The sequence below is a fragment of the Micropterus dolomieu genome, linkage group LG06, assembly GCF_021292245.1.
Source record: "Micropterus dolomieu isolate WLL.071019.BEF.003 ecotype Adirondacks linkage group LG06, ASM2129224v1, whole genome shotgun sequence".
Lineage (NCBI taxonomy): Eukaryota > Metazoa > Chordata > Actinopteri > Centrarchiformes > Centrarchidae > Micropterus > Micropterus dolomieu.
This window is the reverse complement of record NC_060155.1, coordinates 10,006,614-10,028,195: the sequence shown is the minus strand read 5'-3', so window position 1 is coordinate 10,028,195 and position 21,582 is coordinate 10,006,614. Positions and strand designations below refer to the sequence as shown.

Sequence of the window (21,582 nt, the reverse complement as noted above, 5' to 3'; positions counted from 1 at the left end):
ACTTTTTATTTATTTTTTTTAAAGCCATTCAAACAAACCAAAACCTTTTTAATTTCTGTGTGCAGCAAAAACAAAACACACCAAATATCAGATACAAGGTTTCTTTATTACATGTATTCCCCAACAGAGGTATTAAAAACCACTTGGTGACAACAAACTATAATGGTGAATGAATAATTTCGGGTCCTGGAACCAAATTTATTTTATTTTTTTTACCTTTTGAACTCCATTTCTACACAAACTCTGAACTTGTTCTTAATAGGCATCATAAATGAATGAGAATCAGAAATTTATGTTTACTGGTGAACAGGGTGATGTGACTGCTGGGCACTGATGTTTTAAGATGACAGCCTCGGGTCAGAAATGGACTTGCAAAACAAAAGCAGAATGAATATTGGATATATGGACACCTTAGTGGCCGTTTCTTTTAAACTCTTAAGAGTATACATAAACATATACAAAAAGAAACCAACGACTCCTGTCAGCCCACAAATTCAAAAATATTGTGCAAATGCTTCATACAAACTAATCTATGAATATTGATAACATAACCAGTCACTGAATCCTCAGCTCACACATTAAACTGCAGCACATCATTTAGAGTACAGTACTCTTGTTTTTCATAAAGCAACTTTTACACGTGACACATTCGGCTGTAACCTCCCAACACTGACACATTTAAGGCCATAACCAATTCTTAAGACAATATGAGGAACTACTGGGGGAACACATCTGTGGCAGCCAACGTTTTAACGGTCGCACCACCAATAATGTATGTCAAGTCTGCACTACATAGACTATACACTGGTTTAATTTATTTTTTCATATGTAAAGGGTAAAATCTAAATAATAGCATACAAAAAAAAATACTAAAAAGTAAAATGAGAAAACAAATGCCTCAGTAAAAAAGCTCAAATTAAAAAAAATCATTAATTAGAAAAATCAAATTAGTTTTGGCTCAGTCAACAACCACGATGGCGCCACATTATAAAGGGTGTGAAACTCTTCACTGCTGCACTTTATATTCTGACTGGTAGTTTATAATCTAATGTAGGGGGAAATAAAGACTGCTTCTTATGTAGTGTTTTGCTTTTGGGAATAAGGGTCTCCTTCGTATGCTTCAAATGAAGTGTCTGAAACCTGCCTTCTCCTGCACCTTCGCGACACTGGACTAGTTAGACAAATTCTTTTCATTGTCACGCCTGCTTCGGATGCCTTTAAGGAGAGCTTGTCCAGAAGCGTTTTCTCCATTTGTGTGCTTCACTGCATCTCAGTCCTCTCTGATTTGCAGGCTTTTTACTCCGACTTCGATTGCATTCAAGTAATGGGCCGTTAACTCCCTCCTGGCATTTCGTACTCAGGATTGTACATTGTGCCATTTGATAAAGCGTTACAGTTTCTTAGAGCCCAAAATATACTGAGTTTGTTTTCACATATGACAGCTTCAAATCCTCCTGGAACCTACAAATCTCTGGCCATTTTTGATTTTAAGAAATGCTACAGATTAGAAAGAAATATCATACATATACAGCTCCCCTGTGAACGGCTCACTGATTCCATTAAAATTAATTGATTTTGCCGCAAATTAAACACTGGTGTGACTGGGCCTTTAAGAGCTTCAGCTCCGTGTGTTTTTGTTTTTTAGTGTTGAACAACTTGTATACAGCTTCCAGATTTGTATTTTCATTCCCTTTAGAGGTCGTACAGACTGTATTTTGGGGCAGCTGTACAGGTTTTATACTTGGTGTGTTAGTTTAAATGCTTCGACCTCATGTGTCCTGGTTTCCGGCTGAGCTGGCCATTCAGAAAACACCAATCTTCGCACCAAATGCAAATTAACTTCCGTACTTTGTGTCCATTGACCGAGACACAATGTAGGAATAAAAAAAAAAAAACTCAACAACAAATAAAAGTGAATTGTTAATTGCTGTATTAGACGTCCTTTCAGTCAGATTTGTTTTCCCCTTCATCTTTCTCAGCTGGGGGTGTTTCCTGTAGCGGTTGCCGTGGTGAGTCTCCGCTCTGATTGGGGGCTTCGGTGGTTTGTGACTCCGGTTTAGTCAAGGGCCCCTCAATCTGCGGTGCTGCGGTTTGTGTACAGTTGATCGGTGTGAGCACTATGGCAGGCTGCAGGGGACAAAAAAAATGTCTATATAAGATGGCTGAATTGTGTCGAGCGGAGAACCAAATGTACTCATAATAACAAGACAGAATAGCCGTAGATAAGACAAACAAAACCAAAGAATATACAGGCATTCCTCTGTCCACAGGTAGATTTGAGGCTAAATGAATGGGTTGTTTTTCATCACTTTACCCGATTAAAGCAGTCTTTATTCTTAATGTTGTCAGAGGTATTCCTGTACACAGAGATAAAGTCCCATATGTGCATAAAGAAAGGGGAAGCGTATCAAAAAAAACAATAGCTTCATTAGTTGTTTACCACTAGTCTTTTACAGATGTGTGTATGCAGGAAAAAATGAAAACAAACACCTCCTCTTAAGGGAAGTACGACAAACGAAAAAGGAACCTTAAGATCAGGATGTTTTAATGGTAGTGTGAAGTAGCGAGCCCAGATAGAATACCTGCAGTGACATTCACAGACAGCTGAGCCCTCAGCAGCAGACTAGAGCACACCCAGAGTAAAATAAAGGGCAAGGAGCAGCGATGGGAGGGGACAGTGAAACAGAAAGAGGCAGTTGGAACGGATGGAATTATTTAAAGGGGTTACTCAACTTAAAATTCTACTTTACTCTGCATGTTATTTAACTAGATGTTTTTGTCTTTTCTTTTGTTGCTTTTTTTTTGTAAGTCTTGTTCTTCGGCGGTAGGTAGGCAGTCATATCAAACTGGTATTCACCACAAATCCACTTCCAGTCCAGAACTGGGGCAACTCCTTTCGCCAAAGTGCTACAGTGAGGCTGGTGAGCAGAGTGCAAGGCACCAGGTAGAGCAAGGCTGGCTGACCCATCTGCATCAAGGCCAGCGCCACAAAGGTGATCAGCAGGCCGATGCCATAAGCTGACAGGAGAGTGAGAGAGAGACGGCACACACGAGGTCAACATTTTCAAAGCCAATAGTTTTTAACAGGGATTTTAACATTGCATGCGCTGCTCAGTGATTTTAATCCCACCCTAGCAATAATTACAGCTGCAGTTACCTACAGTGTTTCTGCTAACCAGCTGGTCCTGAGCGACGTCCTTGTATGTTAGTGTGCAGGGGAGGGGGGTTTCTGCAGGAATTAATTAATTAACTAATTTATACTTTTTTTTTAGTGTGAAATTTAACTTTAGTGTGAAAATGGAGGAAGTCAAATGTTTTTGGTAATCTGATACAAACATGTTAACACCAACAAATACTTATTTGGGAATCAATACTTGTAGACATCAGGAGAGCGAGACCCTGTAAATGCTCATTAATGTTAATTAATAACATCTGCTACATTTAATAATGTAAGTCTATTACAGACCACATCCTGTATTATTTTATTCCGCAACTCCCTCATGAGACTACAGCAACATCTGACTAATTACAACCTTCATAAGGCCCCCGCCCATGTACGTACCAATTGTACAGGCCACAAAGTAGATCCTGGAGGATTGTGTTAAAATGTCAAACCTGTGACAGTACGCCACCAGCAGACCTGCCAGAAAAAAAAAAAGAGGCAATCAGAACAATCAGCAAGAGAAACTACCGTATTCAGCCATCTTTCATCGTACCCAGGCGTAGGACACAACCTTAATTATTTGAGTTACTGCAGTGATTCCCTGCTCTTTACTTTACACTTTCTCTGTGAGATCTAAGTCTTGTAATGTGCAGTTAGCATTAAAAGCATTAGCCATAAAAAGTGTGGGTGTTGAGCAGTTCTGTGTTAACCTAGCTGCCAACCACATGAATGGTTTCTGCCCCAAGGACAGACTAAATAGGTGACTGTGGTTTTTGCAGAACCAAGAACAAGATCACATCACTCCTGTTTCAGCCTCTATACACTGGCTCCCAGTATGTTTTAGAATAGATTATAAAATGTTACTAATTACTTTAAAGGCTCTTCACGGCCTCTCTTCTTTCTGTTATTGTTTTCTTTTTAAACCTGATTGTTTGTGACTTGTGTTTTGCTGCCTTTGTGAAGCACTTTGTAACATGGATTTTGAAAAGTGCTCTATAAATAAATATGACAATGAGCTTTAAGCAGTTTGTGTTCCTTGTGGTTTGATGACACCGTTAATTACCTGGTACTAAGATATCTCCAAAACCCAGGAGGGAGAAGGGCCGGTCACAAAGAGCCAAGGGAGAGGAGTTTAACCGCGGCACTTTGAGCACCATGGGAAGCTGGAGGAAACACAAACATTAGTGTTTATATCAAACACCTCTGAGCTGAGAGTCATTATGAGTTAGAGGTGCAAGAGTTTCTACAACTAGACTAAACCTCACCCCATCCAAAGGGAGTTGAGGAATTTGAAAGCAAACTCACCTTCTCATGTGTGGAGGAATCAGAGGGACCAGCCGCTACCTCCACCATTATACTTTGCCGACTCTGTGGAGAAATGGCCATGGGTAACGTAAGTATGAAACACAAAGAAAGATGTTATCTGGTATTAAGTTACAAGATGCGGACACGGTGGGTATTTATAAGCATGGACCAGGTAAAGCAACAGTGAACACACCAGTGCAGATGTCATTCGGTACCACATTGGTTTCAATAGGCTATGTCATTTAACAAGCCTCCTCCACATGCAGCGCACCTGCTACAAGTAGTGAGTAAACACTAACACAAGGTGGAGAACAAAGTAGAATTGAAATGGTAAAATAACCTACTAGAAATATACCCTGCTGCCCACCCACCTCGTCGTTGACCCCACCACAGTTAAGTCATTCTGTAGGAAACACTGACATTTGAATAGCGTGAAAACATGACGTCTAAACGTACCTTTGTAAAGAATGGTGTAATAAATACAAAGAAAACATCATAGACAAAAAGAACAGACAGCAGTAAGGTGCAAGCCTGCAGAACAGAGACAGAAAAATAAAAATCAGGTGAGTTTACAACTAAGACAGTACATAAGACAAACATTTATTATTATTATTCAGTGAAACTCAATTAAAACCTTAAAAAGACATTTTCCACATTGTTGTGTGATGCATCTCATGTTTTTGAGTGTGCCAACCCACCTTAAATGTGGGGAGTCGGACTGTTTTGAGCATGTAGAGACAGAAGGCGATCCCCAGGGCGTCCTGTAACACCCACGCCCACCTGGAGGATACATAACAAGACTGCGAGTCAGCCCACACCACCATCATGTAATGTACCTCCAACATGTTACCACACACAGAAAAATTCCAACATTACGTCATCTGACACAAAGCGAGGAATCAACATCCACAATGGAGTACATGTGCTATTTAACCAATATTGTTGGGTGTAGGCTGCAACTAATGATTCTTTTCAGTCGTTTAATTGATTAGTTGTAAAATGTCAGAAAATGGTCCTCCAATGTCATGTTTTGTCCTCTACTAGTGATATTTAGTTTACTGTCAGAGGAGTAAAGAAAACAGACAATATTCACATTTAAGAAGCTGGAATCAAAGAATTTAGACATGTATTCCCTCCTTAAAATCTTCCTTGAATTGATTATCACAACAAATCAATTTATTTGATTAATTGTAACAGTTCTAGTGCAGGCAAACACTGAAAACAACTAAAAATACCCTTACCTACAAATGCAAATACCGTCTTTTTTAATATAAATCAAATTCATTTTAGTGCATATGCAGCCTAAATTACAACACTGTTGTAATGCTTTGTGTATTTCAAGATTTCTTCCAGGATGGACTAACTCACACAGGTGGCAGAATTTCCTGAAAATAAACCTTGTTTAACTGGTATTTTGGCTTTATGAAACTCTCGGAAGGCAGCACAGTAACATATTTCCCATCATGCATGTTGTCGTAGCCTGTGTGTGCACTTGACACTCTTCTCTTTGCACTTACTGGTCTTCATTGCGAAACACCATCCAGGTGATGCTGACACCGATGCAGAGGGCTGACAGCAGCAACATGCGGATCTGCGGCCGTTTGTGCAAGTATGGCAAGTTGTTCTCTGGGACCCTGTGGTCAAAAGATGGTCCACAAATCAATAAATATAATCATAATAAAGACATCTCATATCAACAGTATACAGCTTTTATTTTTTTTTCAGAATAACCATTCACAATAATTACATGCCTAAAAGTATACTTTGGTGCCCTAGCTCTATCTTTGACCAAATAAGTTGCAGGTATATATAAATTCTAACTGTAAGTTACGCAAATATTTGACTATACTACTGCAGAGATTAGACTTTGGCTTTAATTTGAATGTGAGGCACTCACTTACCTTCCTGGGCATTGGGCCGAGTCCGTCTTTCAGTGAAAGCACACACGCTCAGAAATCCTATGTTTAGAAACACCAGCAGCCGTGGTGCTGCTTCACATGTTTTTACTTTTGGACAGTTATAAGTAGGGCAGGCCAGAGTCGGGTAAACCTTGTTTGAAGTCTCCAAGTTAGGAGTCCTCTTCTGGTTGTATTCATTTATCTGATTTAAGAAGCAACCTTTGGCCTCTTTTCCTTTGTAGATTGCCTCCTTTTTTCCCCCTCATCCTCATCCAATCCATGCAATTTGATTACTAACCTATTCACTTATTACTAAATTTATTCTACCAAATCCCTCTGGTTTTATGTTGCTTCACTTTCCCCTAGAGTGCTGGGTCATAACATAAATGGAGGTGCTGGGAACTGAACCCAAGACCTCTTGAACAAGTACAATTGCAAACAAAGCTTAAAGACCTATTAGACTTCTCAGCGGCGAGCATTATGAAACCACATTGACGTGAACAGTCTCACCTGCACTTGCAGAAAGGAAGTCTCCTGACAAAAGGCCACAGACAGCTGTGGAGGCCGACTGAGGAGGCCACACAGAAGATGGCTATGACCCAAATGGCTAAACAGTGAGGAAACAGTGGAGGCAGGCAGGAGATTAGTACATGATTACCGTATGATATCCACTCATATTCTTTTGAGGAAATGCATTCTTTTTGCTTCTTAACAAAGTCAGTCCTTAAATATTTGAATAGTCAGTTTCACCCATGTGTGTCCGGTATTTCGTGCGCTGGCTGAATGTACATCAGCTGATCAAAGATGCTAAACAGTCTATCAGCAATCAGTCTTTTAATCTATTTATCAGGGAAATGTTATCTGAGCCATTAAGCTCTTTCACAGCGCGGCCACTCACAAGGAGATAATGCTGGACACTGAGCAGCCCCTGCTAGAGGAAATGAGGATAAAGTGTAGCTGCCTGAGGAATCTTGAGTTTACAGTCGAGCTAAATGGAGGAGTTATTAGTTCACTTTGTAATCCAAGATTTGCTCTGATAGTCTGGGCCTTTAACCAGCAACCTTCTGATTCTAAATCCTGCTTCTCTGCAGCTGAAGGGACGGTAGAGCAGAAGCTATAATAACAGAATTAGCAGTGCCACTGACTCAAGGAAATTATTTTCCACTTTTAAAGCGCTACTAAATCCTCCTCCACCACCACCACCCACAAACTTGTCTGCTGATACCTTTGCTGCCTTCTTCACAGGCAAAAAAAATTCTCAGAAACATTCAAACTCAGCCATTGTATCAGTCCTACTACATCTTTCCCTCTGCCCTCCCAGGTCAGTGGTTGTTCACTCTCCTCGTTTACTCCTCTCACAGAGAGCGAAGTATCAGAACTCTTGACCCGTAGCCGTCTAACTACATGCCCACTGGACCCGATTCCTATGATTCTCCTCCAAGCCATATCTCTTAACGCGGTTCCGACAATCACTCATGTGATAAATACTTCTCTGGCTTCAGGAACCTTCCCGACCACTTTCAAAAGGGCTCGGGTTACACCCTTGCTCAAAAAGCCCTCACTATTGACCAGTGTCTCTTCTAACATTTTTATCCAAAACTATTGAACGGGCAGTATTCAAACAGGTCTCAGAATTCCTCTCACAGAATGACCTCCTAGATCCATATCCTGGTTTTAAGAGTGCCCACTCTACTGAAACGGCTCTTCTGTCTGTAACAGAAGCCCTAAGGTCCGCTAAAGCTGCAGGATCACGGACTGTCTCTCGGATATATCTGCACGGATAATGGCTTGCCACCTTCAGCTAAACCTCTCTAAGACTGAACTCTTGGTCATTCCAGCCAAGCAATCTATCCACCATAACATCAAACTACAAATTGACTCCTCAACTATCACTCCAACCAGGGTGGTAAGAAACTTGGGTGTGATGATTGATGACCAGCTGTCCTTTTCAGACCAGGTTGCCGCTGTCTCTCGGTTATGCCGCTTTGCTCTACACAACATAAGGAAAATCTGGCCCTACCTCACTCAGTACGCCACCCAGCTTCTGGTACAGGCCATGGTTATCTCTCGCCTCGACTATTGCAATGCCCTCCTAGCAGGTCTTCCAGCTTGTGCAGTGAAACCTTTACAAATGGTTCAGAACGCAGCAGCGCGTCTGTTTTTTGATCAGCCCAAAAGGACTCATGTCACTCCATTACTCAGTGACCTCCACTGGCTCCCCGTGGCCTCCAGAATCAAATTCAAGTCACTAATGCTTGCATACAGAGTGACTACTGGGTCTGCACCCATCTACCTAAACTCCATAATACAAACTTACGTACCTTCTCGGCCGCGACGCTCCTCCAATGAACGCCGCCTGCCTCTGCCATCCCTTCACACAAAGCAATCCCAGTCCCGGCTATTCTCATCTGTGACACCAACGAGCTACCACACACCATCAGAGCAGGGGCGTCCCTCTTTAACTTCAAGAAGCTCTTGAAAACTCATCTCTTCCGAGAACACTTCCTCTTATAACACCTCTAACTCCTAACCTCTAACATGCACTTTCTGTGTTCTTCTTCTATCCCCTACAATGATCTTGTATTGATTGCACCTTTTTGTTTTGTTTGTACTTTTTGTTAACTCTTACTTCCTTCCCTAGGTATTTACCCCATTGATATGTACTATGAGCTCTTACTAGTATTTATTGCTGCTCTTACTAGTATGTATTGTCAGTTGTAGATCTGTATTTGATGCTCTGTTGATGATTGTATGTTGTTCCTCAAATGTAAGTCGCTTGGATAAAAGCGTCTGCCAAATGAGTAAATGTAAATGTACTGTTTTATTTTGACATTTCTTTAAGAGACAAATGTGACATTGACTGAGAAGTTACTCTGTTGTGAAAAACAAAGAATTATCTGCACGCTGAATAGTTTTGAAGCCCTGTAGGAGGTGTCATTTATTGCGACCTCTGAGAAGGTCTTGTGTGGGTTACATTGTATAGACTCACCTATTTACTACATGTGCATTCGGTCACCTCTGAGACCTTAGAGTTTGCAAGGTCACAATAAAAACCACCTATTGGGATTCATAATTACTCTGTGCAGCTCATTCTTTGTTTCAGCACTTACCCACAGGATGGTTTGGATGTGCCCACATTATTCTGTGTTTAAACTAGACTTATATCAGGGCAGCAAACAAGGCATTCTTCAGAAACTTCAGGCTCTGTTATACAGTATATGGGTACTGGGTGTATGGCTCTTTATTTATCTTAAAGTATAAGGTAGAAAGTAAAAATACTCCAGCACACACAGAAATACACTGCATAATTACTTTTCAACATTTCATGTGAAACATGTTGGGAGTATTTTCACTTTTCAACTTATCTTAGACTGATGTTCAGAGAGTTCAGCTTAAATGTTTCATGTTTTATCTACGGTATACAATTAGCTTTTCAGTAAGTAGTAAAGACAGGAAATGCATATATATATATATATATATATATATATATATATATATAATTTATTACAATGTGAACCATAAACCTTTTTTTTTTTTTAAATGGACCTATAACACAAATATGGACAATATTTAAAACTCAAAGTAAACAAAAAGAGAGAACGCCTTTCCACGTCAGTCCACGCCAACAGATACAGACTTCCACGACAATAACAAGGTTCCCAGGTCTCTGCATCTCTCTGGCACCAGGTGGTACATCTGGTCCATAGTGTGACTCTGGGAGGAGAATGTGTAATAAATGCTTCAGGTGATGAAAAATATAAAGTAAATAATATAATAGAAATATAATATAAATAGAATATTTTGGTGAAGTTAATTTTCTAACGTAATTCTATTCAAAAAGTGAATCTCTGATATATTCTAGATTCATTACACAAAGTGAAGCATTTCAAACCCTTTTTTTGTTTTCATCTTGTTTACGGTTTACAGCTCATGGAAATAAAAACTCCAGTATCTCAAAATGTATAAACATTTTAGAATAAAAATACATTTCTGCATTATAAATTATACAGAAATGTCCACTGGAGAAGAGCTCTCTAATCAGCTAATTAACTCAAAACACCTGCGAAGGTTTCTGAGGCCTTTAATCTCTCAGTCTGGTTCTGATGTCCACAATGAACTTTTCCCTCAGTATTCTAATTTTTTGAGATGCTCTTCTAAAAGATGCCTCAGTGTTTTAATGTTGACAGCACTATTATGTCACATAAGTGGGAGAAATGGAACAAGGGAGACGGTCTTTAAATGTTTTTGTGTTGTCCTCTTAGGAGAGACAATTTTATCAGCTGTCAAATGTCCAGTAGCCAAGTTGTTCTAGTAACATTACTTACACTTAAAGCAGGCGTGGAGGCATCAGATCCTCAACAAGAATCTTGTGACCAATATAAAAGGTACCTTTCTCTTGAACACAAATACATAAAATATAAATATAATAATATTATAGTAATATAATATTATATATTATAATACCTATTAAGGAACTGTTTTGGTCAAAGGTCAAATTTCAAAGAAATCTTAACTGTTTATTTAGTTTTCACTGTTGCGAGGGGTTTTTAGACTGTAATTTCCCCAAGTTGGTACTGTAAAATGTTGTGATGTATGTACCACTGATAATAGAGGACACTGTGAAGCAGAAGATATGAAATTGGTGGTGTCACCTATTAAGGAACTGTTTTGGTCAAAGGTCAAAGAAATGTTAACTGTCTATTAAGTTTTTGCTGATGTAGGGGTTTTTAGAGTGCAATATCTCATAGTTGGTACAGTAAAATGTTATGATATATGTACCAGTAATAGTAGAGGACACTAGGAAGGAGATGATATGACAAGGATGGTGTCACCTATTAAGGAACTGTTTTGGTAAAAGGCCAAAGTTCACAGAAAATGTTAACATGTTTACATATTGCTGTTGGAGGGAATTTTTAGAAGGCAATATCTCATAGCTGGTACAGTAAAACATTATATTTTTTACCAGTGATAGTAGAGGACACTAGAAAGGAGAAGCCATGACAATGTTGAACTAGCTTAACTGCTGAGGAATTAGGCTGGTGAAAGGTGAAATTTCATATAAATTATGTTCACATAATAAAAAAGAAAAGGTGTTTTTTGTATTTGCATTAATAACAAATAATAATAAATTATACTACTATTATCATTATTGTTATTAGTAATATTATTATATTTATGTTGTATGTATTTGTGTTCGGATAATCACTAAGAACATCACAAAAAAACGCGTACGTATCTTTCAGGACCTTCGGCTCACTCGCGCTTCGTCCTTACCATAATAACACTGCTTTCGGCGCAACAGAAATCAGACGGCGGCTGACCTGACCACGGTTTTGCATTCGGCGGCTCACGTTATGCAGCCAGCGTCTCTTTTCCACCTTTGTTTGCAAACCAATAAATCAAAATCAACAGTCAAATAATCACACAAGTCTCCCCGATGTCAGCCTGAGATCGTATGTTGACATTAAATATATTGGAAATAGCAGCCAGCGTGCAGCGGTGTGTTTACGCTAAATACTGAGTTGTTGTTTTTAGTTTTCATCAGTCAGGAGGTTTTTACACAGTCGAAGTCGGTCTCCTCCTCTCCAAAACAAGCGGAACAGCTGATTATAGCAGGTAGGCCTAATTAAGCTCGTTAAACATCACGTTCCTCCGATGTTCAGGCGACACAGACGTGAGTGTGTATATTCCAGTCAAATCTGATGTACATTTATAATGTTGCTCATGGATAGTGGTTACAAATAATGATGTCTGTGCATCGCTTTGTATGGCTACAGCCTATGTCAGCTGCAGCAGGGGTTGTAGCCAATTCTGTGGTCTGGTCTCTGCCACACCGACCACTGATCGCTACCACAGTCTCTAAGGGAAGGCTCCTTTCTGTTCCTTGTTACACAAACTGTGGCAGTACACATTAAAAAAGGTCAGTTTCAAGTTTTTATACAGTCTATGGTTCCAAAGTAGACCTTAGATCATTTAAATTATCTCAACTGGCAGATGATACAAATTTCTTTTTTTTTTTTTTTTGTGTCTAATAGAGAGGAATGGATCAAAGCAATTAGATGTGTTGAGGAATTTTCTACTGTATCAGGCTTAAGAATGAACTTGAACAAATCTGTTTATTAGGCTATCACTTAAGGAATGTGAACTATCAGAAGTTAATGATATCCCTGTGAAGAACCCAGTTACATACCTGGGTGTGATAAGAATGAAAAACTCTGCAATAACCTAAACTTCAGCCCTATGATTAAACAAATAATGAGAAAAGGTTCAACATGTGGTGGATGAAGCATCTTTCACTGAATGGTAGAGTTCTACTATCTAATACTGAGGGAATACTATTGTTCAAGGAGAGACGCAATTTCGCCCTTTATGATAGGTATAATATTTAAGTGTTATTATTTTACGCACTGATGGCCGCCGGCACACAATAGCAAGCATATTATCATACGTAGCACTGTACTAATTGGAGGATGCATCAAAAAGCCAATAATGCTAAACAAATAAGCAGCAGTCAATACAGAGTCTAATTCTAGTTTCATGTTCGCTGGTCGCGGCCTTAACCTGTTTGTTCAAAACTGTGAGCACGATAGTGGCTGATGGTGGAGAAGTGGAGCCATCCTGTCAATCATGCGTTGCGCAGCGTAAGGTAGTTTATTAGGAAAGTATGCTTGTTTAAGTCTGTTTATCTTTTTAATGTAAATAATAAACAGATTTGTTCAAGTTCATTCTTAAGCCTGATACAGTAGAAAATTGCTTTGATCCATTCCTCTCTATTAGACAAAAAAAAATTGTATCTGCCAGTTGAGATATTTAAATGACTTAAGGTCAGTTTAGGTCTACTTTGGAACCATAGACTCTATGAAAACTTGAAACTGACCTTTTTTAATGTGTACAGCCACAGTTTGTGTAACAAGGAAAAGAAAGGAGCCTTCCCTTAGAGACTGTGGTAGCGATCAGTGGTCGGTGTGGCAGTCTGGCAGCAAGGCAGCGACCAGACCACAGAATTGGCTACAAGCCCCTCGTTAGCTGGTTAATTTGCCTAATTAATGAAATGAAAACGCAAACAACAGTGTTGTGAGCTGAAGGAACCTTGTAGATCATTGAAAAGAGATCTGGGGACTTTTAAGTCCCCAGATCTCTTTTCGGTACCTTTGGTCGAACAGCGGCTATAGAGCCTCCTTAAGGAAGAAAGGAAGGAAGACTTACCTTAATTATGCGTCACTCATTCACTCTCTCTGGGCCTTTCCAAAAGTACTTGCTCTTCCCTACCCTTACCTACTTCCACACTGTTTGCTTGTCTATGCAGACGGTCCGACACATAATCAACTAACATGATTAATGCTGTCTCATTCCCACTTGCACTCAATCATTTACCAGGTGACATCTGTTAAGTCTGTGAGGGTTCAGGGCTGAGGGTTTAGGGTTTAGGAGGGACATTGATATTGGGCCATTATATTTTCCATAGAAAATAAAGAGGTTCAACATACATGGCCTACTCTTTTACAATCAATATAAATCATTTCATAAAAATATAGAATGTCTCATTTTCATAAATGAATAGCTGAGCTAGCCAACGTCTTAAAGAAATATTCAAAATCTAACCAAAATAATTTGGTACATATATTAAAATAAATGACAAATGTTCACACACTTTTCTTCAACATCAATCCTGAATTATAATCAGTCAACTGTTGTATGAAAGCAGTGAATGATAGTGCTGCTCAAAAGTCAGATCCTATTTCTGCAAGAGAGAGGGAAGTTCATCCAAAACTTGGTTGTATTTATACCCTATGCGTTAAGGGAACTTGATATGGCTGTGAGGGTGATTCGGACCAGAGGACACTCCGTGAGGGAGAGGAAGTGGCAAGGGTCTACTTTCGGGAAAGCACTTTCTCTTATAAACACTCTTTCTCTTCCTGCCCCTATCAGCTGACTATGGGCCTTCTCACCTAGTTTTACAATCAGGTTTCACCGCAATCAGCTCAGCCAATCATGAAGTCACTATAAATATAAAATCACACTTTAAATCTGTTCTCTCCTCTGCTGACAGCTTTCATTTCAGTAGGCCTACGAATCACTGCGCCTCTCCTTCACCCCATTCACCTGCTGCTCAGCAGATCCAGGCTCACTTTAGCTCAGCAGAATCCTTCCCCTCTTCTCATCCTGATACCCAACATCTTCTTCACCTATTCATCTCACCGCCGCCAGTCTCTACACTCCACTGGGAGGAGGAGGATTTCTATGCCTCTGCAGCTCCACCCCTTTTTAAAATACTTCATCATCACGATGGGGTCTAATCGCTAAAAATGAAATTTCAAATTCTTATCCCAGTGTATCATATATTAGGAAATTATTGTTATTCACTCAATCAAGTCTCTGATTGAACTACAGTCTTTAGACAATTCACCTGACCTTCATGTCTTTGGACTGTGGGATGTCCCTTCATCACCAGTCTTCACGAGCAGATAAACCCTGCTGTGCCTCCTAACAGCTTAATTCAGCCATAGCCCCCCTCCCTGTAACCTTTACTGTCCAACATCCACATAATACATTTTGAAAATTACGTTTACGTTCTTTTCAGTGATGGTAAACAATTTTATCCAAACCATTGAGTATAATCCCTCATGTTGACAATAGAAGGAGAATAACACTCACATTAACATGAGATACTTTACGTGTTTTTTCTCTACATGTGTATGTGATATTTTCAAAACATATGTGTGCTTTGTAGCCAATAAAAACCCAAACTAATTTTGTACTGAAAACAAGAATCCAGTGTATATGTTTTCTCTCTCTTACTGGGCGGAGCAGCTGAGTAACAGCTGGCCTCAGAGGGAAACCAGAATAGAAGAGGGAAACATTTTTACAACAAAGAAACAACGTGCCTCTGCCAAATCTTGATGGACTACAAGTGAAACATTCCTTGTGGTTTTAGCTGCAGCGTGGTTATTAACACTGTGGGTGTGGGTGTAAAATAAACACACAAGCAAAGACACCACAGGTCTATGATTTAAGTGGTACTATCCTTTAAAACTGAGTAATGACTGTAATATCACATATTTAAGGTGCAAAATGTATTTTTGCATAATGTTCTGTTTTCACTGCCAAGTTAAACATCTTCTGTCAGTTTAAACTTTTATACTTATTGTTTGTGTTTATACTTATTTCCTTTTGTGATGAAATGCATTTGTTAACATATCAGCTCACGGTTGTTTAAACAATAAAAATGCTTTCCTCAATTAACACAGTAAACAGATAATGTGGTTGTGACTTGGTTTCTGTCTTTTGTCACTTGACTTCTTTCTCTCTCTCTTTCTTTCCGTCTCTCTCTCTCTGAGTCATCCTTCTCAGAAGTGTGTTCACAGTGTGCGGAGCTACAAGACTCAGCTGGATTTAAACTGGACTGATTCCCAACCCTCTGGCCAGAGGAGCAAAGTAGTGACTAACGGTAAGACTGGTTTCAGATTCTTAGGTGATTCTTGGGTGTATTCGCATTACAGACAAAGCCTGTACTGTACTATAATCCTGTAATGTTGTAAACATTTACAAGTAATTTGCAATTTTATATTTGATTGAATCGGATTTCTTCTATTTGTGCCAATCCGAGTATTCCCCTTAGATTTAAATTGAATCAAGAATGTATTTTAGCTGTAGGTTGCTTTATGTTTATCTTTTATGTTAGAGCTGATGCATAAGATACAAAGAATGACAGATCTAACTTGTATTTTTTGTTGAAAAAAATGAATGAATGAAAAAAGAGCTCAGTGTTCATTAGGGTATACGTGTAAGGCATAATTTCATAATGTTCCCCTCACATTTATTGTATTGAGATGATTTTCTTACTATTGTCTCTCTGCACATTGTTCTCTTACTGTCCTGTACTGTTATTCCTCCATCACTGCATGTTATATACCATCATATATTTGTATGTAGCCTATGCATATTTATTTGCAAGTAACTTGTAACTATCTAAAGATGTATTCATGTTTAAGGCAGAGCTAGGAAAAAGTTAATTAGTTACTCTACTGCATCTGTTAGATAAACACCATGGAGTAAAAAAGTACTTCCTACTTACTTGTAGTCGAGTAGAACCATAAAGAAGCATATAATGAAAATACTCAAGTAAAGTAAGTCTCAAAATTGCAAAAGTACAATATTTGAGTAAATGTATTTAACTACTTTGCACCATTGCATTTATTATGTGGTCAACCAGTGCTAAGGTACTCAGTTACTAAATACTACTACTTTAATAATTGATGGCTGTGTTTGAAGAGGTGTCCTTGTTTCAACTAGCCAACTAGTTTTAATTTACGCAGAGCAGAAATCTCATCTGGGGGATCTCCACGGGAATTGGATAGTTTATACAATCTGTACTCTGCACTTTGAACTTATCACGCTGCAGAGAGGCCAGATTAACTCACATTATTTATCTGGGCGAAGGCACAACAGGGAGGAACAGTTGAGGTCAGGACATGATGTCCAGATGTTGACGGTGATGTTATCACGGCACAATAATTAGCCCACAATCACAAAATCATTTGCAGACTTGAATGTCTCTTAAGATAGATTTTCCCCAAACTACAGGTTTACTTCGTGTCCATGTACAGTATTTTCCTGTTTTGGAACAAATAAGCTAATTTCTGAAAGTTTTATTGTAACCGCAACATGAAATCCAGACTCTGGCTCCACAGTTGCTTGTGGCATTAAAGTAAATTATCATGACATTTGTGACTTTTGGCCCTTTAACATGTGTGTTCCCTCTTGGTTTAAGATGTTTTCTCTGTCAACTCTTAGTGTGAACACAGTATTGCTCAAGCTCAAAGATGTGTCAAAATGATCATTTTTGAATATTGTTACATAAAAATTCCTCTTTTTTTCTCCAGTCCTGCCATTTTTACAAACATGTCTGAGCTAACCACAATCCCTTGACATGCACATTACGTTTAGCCTGCAAAGGTCTATAGATTACGGTACGGGAAATGGTGTTTGTTAGAGTCCATTAAAAAACAGGAATCCTAGATAAGTAACCATATTAGGTCCTTATCTAAATATATGGAGTGAACTTTACAACATACGTTTGAGAAAGTCTGTATTTCAAGGCTGGATATTTAGTTATTAAGCGTTGTTACAAATTTCAGTGGGATTTTGAATGATTTTTTGTTACCTCTGGAACAGAATCCAAAAGTTCTGGTTCCACTTTGTCTCTCTATAAAACTGCATTTGACCTTTAAGTGCGGGTTGCTAGCAACGCAATATTAGAGTAGGTATGGAGCTCACGTAGCTATATTCACGGTCACTTCTTTTCACAATCCAATAAAATTTCAGAGATTTCAGATCTTGTCAGTAAATCCTGCCCACATACCATTTGCCATTTACCGTTTCACTCAGACATTTCTCACATTGCAAAAGCTAAAGATGGTCTAACTGCCATTTCACTGTGACTTAAAGTACAACAACTGAAGAAATGTACAAAGTTTCTCTCCAACATTTTATGTACATTGCTGCACCAGCAGAGCTGTGAATGTTTTAAAGCCAAAGATAAGTGATTGAAAATGTCCTCCCTTACAGCTTCATCTGAATAGCATGGATGTCTCAGAGGACGACTACTATTACCATGAAAACATCAGTTTCAACTTCAGCTATGATGACTACCCCACCCTCTGTGAGAAGGGTGATGTCCGTTCCTTCGCAGCCCTCTTCCTACCGATCATGTATACCGTGTGTCTGGTGGTGGGACTGGCTGGAAACACCTTAGTCGTGGCTGTCTACGCCTACCACAAACGCCTCAAGACCATGATGGACACCTTCCTGACCCACCTGGCTGTGGCCGACCTGCTCCTGCTCTTCACGCTGCCTTTCTGGGCTGCTGATGCGGCGAGGGGCTGGGAGCTGGGCGAGGCGGTATGTAAGATCGTGTCGGCCTGCTACACAGTCAATTTCACCTGCTGCATGCTGCTGCTGGCCTGCATCAGCATGGATCGCTACTTGGCATTAGCCAGGGCGCACGGTGAGGACCGAAGAGGGCGGCTGCAGAGGATATTCACCAGGAGACACTGTTGGAAGGTGTGTTTAGTTGTTTGGGCGACAGCTTTCATGCTCGGTCTTCCTGATTTAATACTCTCAGAAGTGAGATGGGCGTCTAATCGGAGCGTGTGTATGGCCATCTACCCTCCAACAATGGCTGGAGTGGGGAAAGCTGCACTGGAGATGACAGAGGTGCTGCTGGGATTCCTGCTTCCTCTCCTGGTTATGGTGATCTGTTACTGGAGCGTAGGCCGAGCACTAAAGGTGCTCCCCATCGAGAGCAGAGGCAAGAAGTGGAAGGCTCTACGTGTTCTCCTGATAGTAGTGGGGGTGTTTGTGGTCACTCAGCTGCCTTATAATGTGCTGAAGTTGTATCGAGCGATGGACTCAGTCTACGCCTTAGTGACCCACTGTGGTACGAGTAAATTGTTGGACCAGACGGCTCAGGTGACTGGGAGCTTGGCCCTCACTCACTGCTGCCTCAACCCGATCCTGTACGCCTTCATGGGGTCCTCCTTCAGGCAGCACATGCTGAAAGTGGCCAAGAAGTTTGGCGAGAAGAGGAGGAAGAGGAGGCCAAATCCTGCAGAGGAAGGCATGGATATGTCATTTAACTCCCACAGTGCATCCCAAGAGACAAACACATTCTCAATATGAGTTACCACTTGTGGCACTATGTTGGAAAGTCATTAAGTTGTACATATTTTTGACGTTTTAACTCTCAATTCCCTGCACACCATAAACAGGAGGTTGTTACTGTTAAGTCTTTTCCTCCTCCAGTTTATTAAAAATGAGTTCAAGCAATATATACATTTTTTTTGTCTCTGTCTGTACTTTCAAGCAATAAAGAACAGTATGTTTTTTTTCTCTCAAGTGAGTGATGAATACAATATGTTTGTTTTGATGTTTTTATACCCGGGTCCAAAAGGTGATTAAACAAGACTAAAAGTCTACAGACATGCCAGCAGCTCTGTGAAACTGTAGCCCACTTACAGCTGCGATGCTTTGAGCACGTTTAGCACGTATAATGTTTACCATCTTACTTACTTAACACAAATTAGACCACAGACCCCCATTTGAAACTTGCCTTTAGATGTTTTATTACAGAAAGTGTAGCAAACCTCTATGACCAAAATAGTCATACATGCTGTCATTATGTTACTTATGGATGGAAATAAAATGAAAACGTTTTTAAATAGTAGCCATAACAATTAACTATTTGAACTTTGATACAGAAACAAGGTCTATAGAGTCAAAAAAAACCTTTGTAGGATGACTCACATGCTTGGATTTGGTTGTGTTTAGTTTTTTTGAGAGGTAACCTCCAGAATTCCACAAGAAATATTCAACACTCTTCCAGCTACCCACACGGTACAAAGTACAAATAAGATTAATGCTTGAATTTGATACTCTTCATTACACACTATACAGCTAGGAATGAAATCAAAGAAAAACGAGATCTATTTGTGAAACTATGAGTGAGCTGGAACTTTGCTCCTTTGGAGAAAAACAACTTTTTAACCTTTTAAATGTTGCTGTAATCAACTTAATACTCCTGATCCACTTGATGTTGCACTTCTGCACATGCTATAAACCAGAGGTACTACACATGCACCACTGATATGTAGTGAGAAAGCATGATTTTGTTCCAGTTGAACTATGCGCTTTCTGATCATGTGTTTTATTTATAAGCTCAAGCACATATAAAATCATCTCCCAGAGAGCTTTTTTTCACTGGTGGTAGTGCAGAGTCTTTAGCCAAATCTACATGTACATCCAGTGGGATTTAACTCCCTTTCATGAGGGAAAAACAGCTTTGTTGTTTCCTGAATTCCTGAGAACATCTGAGACACATTTGCTCCCCATGTGCTTTGCAGTTTACCTCTGAGCAGACAGACAATTCTGCACAACAGACTACACAACTTCATGTAACCTTTTTATGAGTTGATGATGGAAGTAGAGCCATGATGTTTTGGTTTAAAACTGGGGTGGCAAACATTCAAACATTTAGTCATACAAAGGTAAAAGGTCCAGTATTAGCAAACACTGTATAAACATTGTTTTTCTTTCCCTTGCCAACTTGTTGCAACATACCCTTGTTCAAAGGGTTGTTTGTATACCCCTTAAACAACAAGGCAGTTCAGAGTGCTTTACATAACACAGAAAGGTATAATAAAAATATATAAGATACACAACAATATAAAAAGATTATTTTGCTCTTATCTTTGTTAAACTGGAGGACATTTTGGCACATTTAATCATTGATTTGTTGAATGCACTTCATCAGTGTTTCTATACATACAATCTGTATAGAAGTAAAGAGGTATCCTCATTTACAATGGCGTCGAGATGTAAAACAATGTTTGCAAACAAAATTGCTAACAATAAAAACAACAATGTATGATAGCTAAAAGTTACAATGCTGGATAATAAAACATGCTATAAAGTAATAAAATAGAAGAAATAAATACAATGAAGTTTAAAATAAAACAAATACAAGCGTAATAAACATTTATATATTTTATTTTTTATAATTGCAGTGCATTTACAATCCGTTAAAACTAGATCTAAAACAAGGTCCAGATTGTATAAGGTACACAGTTCTGATTAATTGAATGTGGTGCAACATGTTATTCTGTGAGCAAGTACAAAGATTATGTGAGTACATAAAAAATTAGCATATAGGACCATAGTTACCTGTTGATTGATACCTGTTGTTTTATAAATCTGTGTTTCGTCTGTATAATTATGGTAGGATTTCCCCATATGAGCTAGTGGGAGCATGTAGAGCAGAAGAGGCCTAAGAATGAAGCCTTACGAAGCTCCATGTTATTTTTGTACACTCAGATGTGTAATTACCAATACCCACAAAGTTGTAAAGTACTATATTGTGATCGACTGTGTTGAATACAGCACTGAGATCTAATAATACCAAGACTACTGTCTGCGTATAAGTGAATGTCTTTGAAGACCTTGATAAGAGCAATCACGTTGCTATAGTCGAAATCCTGACTGGAAAACATCAACACTATTGTTTACAGCCAAGAAGGTGCTAAGTCATGTACTTAAAATGGGAGGTTTGATATGGGCCTGTAATTGTTCACAGCATTACATAATTTAAATATTTAGCATTTTTTTCCGTCTTAGACATACGTATGCGCTGGTTTATGTTGTCATGTCAAACAAAACAGA

General features: G+C 39.2%; 2 protein-coding genes across 3 annotated transcripts; one reads left to right on the top strand and one right to left on the bottom strand.

Moving 5' to 3' along the window:
• Positions 1-87: 87 nt before the first annotated feature.
• LOC123972171 (signal peptide peptidase-like 2B) lies at positions 88-7,106 on the bottom strand (the record flags this gene model as incomplete). The annotated part of the gene is made up of 9 exons (XM_046051468.1): positions 88-2,127; positions 2,858-3,018; positions 3,563-3,640; positions 4,227-4,326; positions 4,469-4,531; positions 4,925-4,999; positions 5,167-5,248; positions 5,986-6,102; positions 6,877-7,106. Coding segments are annotated over 9 exons (1,089 nt in total), but the record flags the coding sequence as incomplete, so codon positions are not given.
• A 4,860-nt stretch (positions 7,107-11,966) lies between these two features.
• On the top strand, positions 11,967-19,263 carry ackr4a (atypical chemokine receptor 4a). 2 transcript variants are annotated; one of them, XM_046052817.1, is made up of 3 exons: positions 11,967-11,982; positions 15,718-15,814; positions 17,935-19,263. In XM_046052817.1, exon 3 carries the CDS (start codon positions 17,950-17,952, stop codon positions 19,045-19,047), a length of 1,098 nt encoding a protein of 365 aa, XP_045908773.1. In that variant the 5' UTR covers positions 11,967-11,982; positions 15,718-15,814; positions 17,935-17,949; the 3' UTR covers positions 19,048-19,263. The 2 variants fall into 2 exon arrangements, with proteins under 2 accessions (XP_045908773.1, XP_045908772.1); XM_046052816.1 differs by lacking the exon at positions 11,967-11,982 and adding an exon at positions 12,010-12,040.
• The last annotated feature ends 2,319 nt before the right edge of the window (positions 19,264-21,582 follow it).

Bases quoted from the DNA above. Each gene is read 5' to 3' on its own strand.
- ackr4a (XM_046052817.1), top strand. From the start codon at position 17,950: ATGGATGTCTCAGAGGACGACTACTATTACCATGAAAACATCAGTTTC.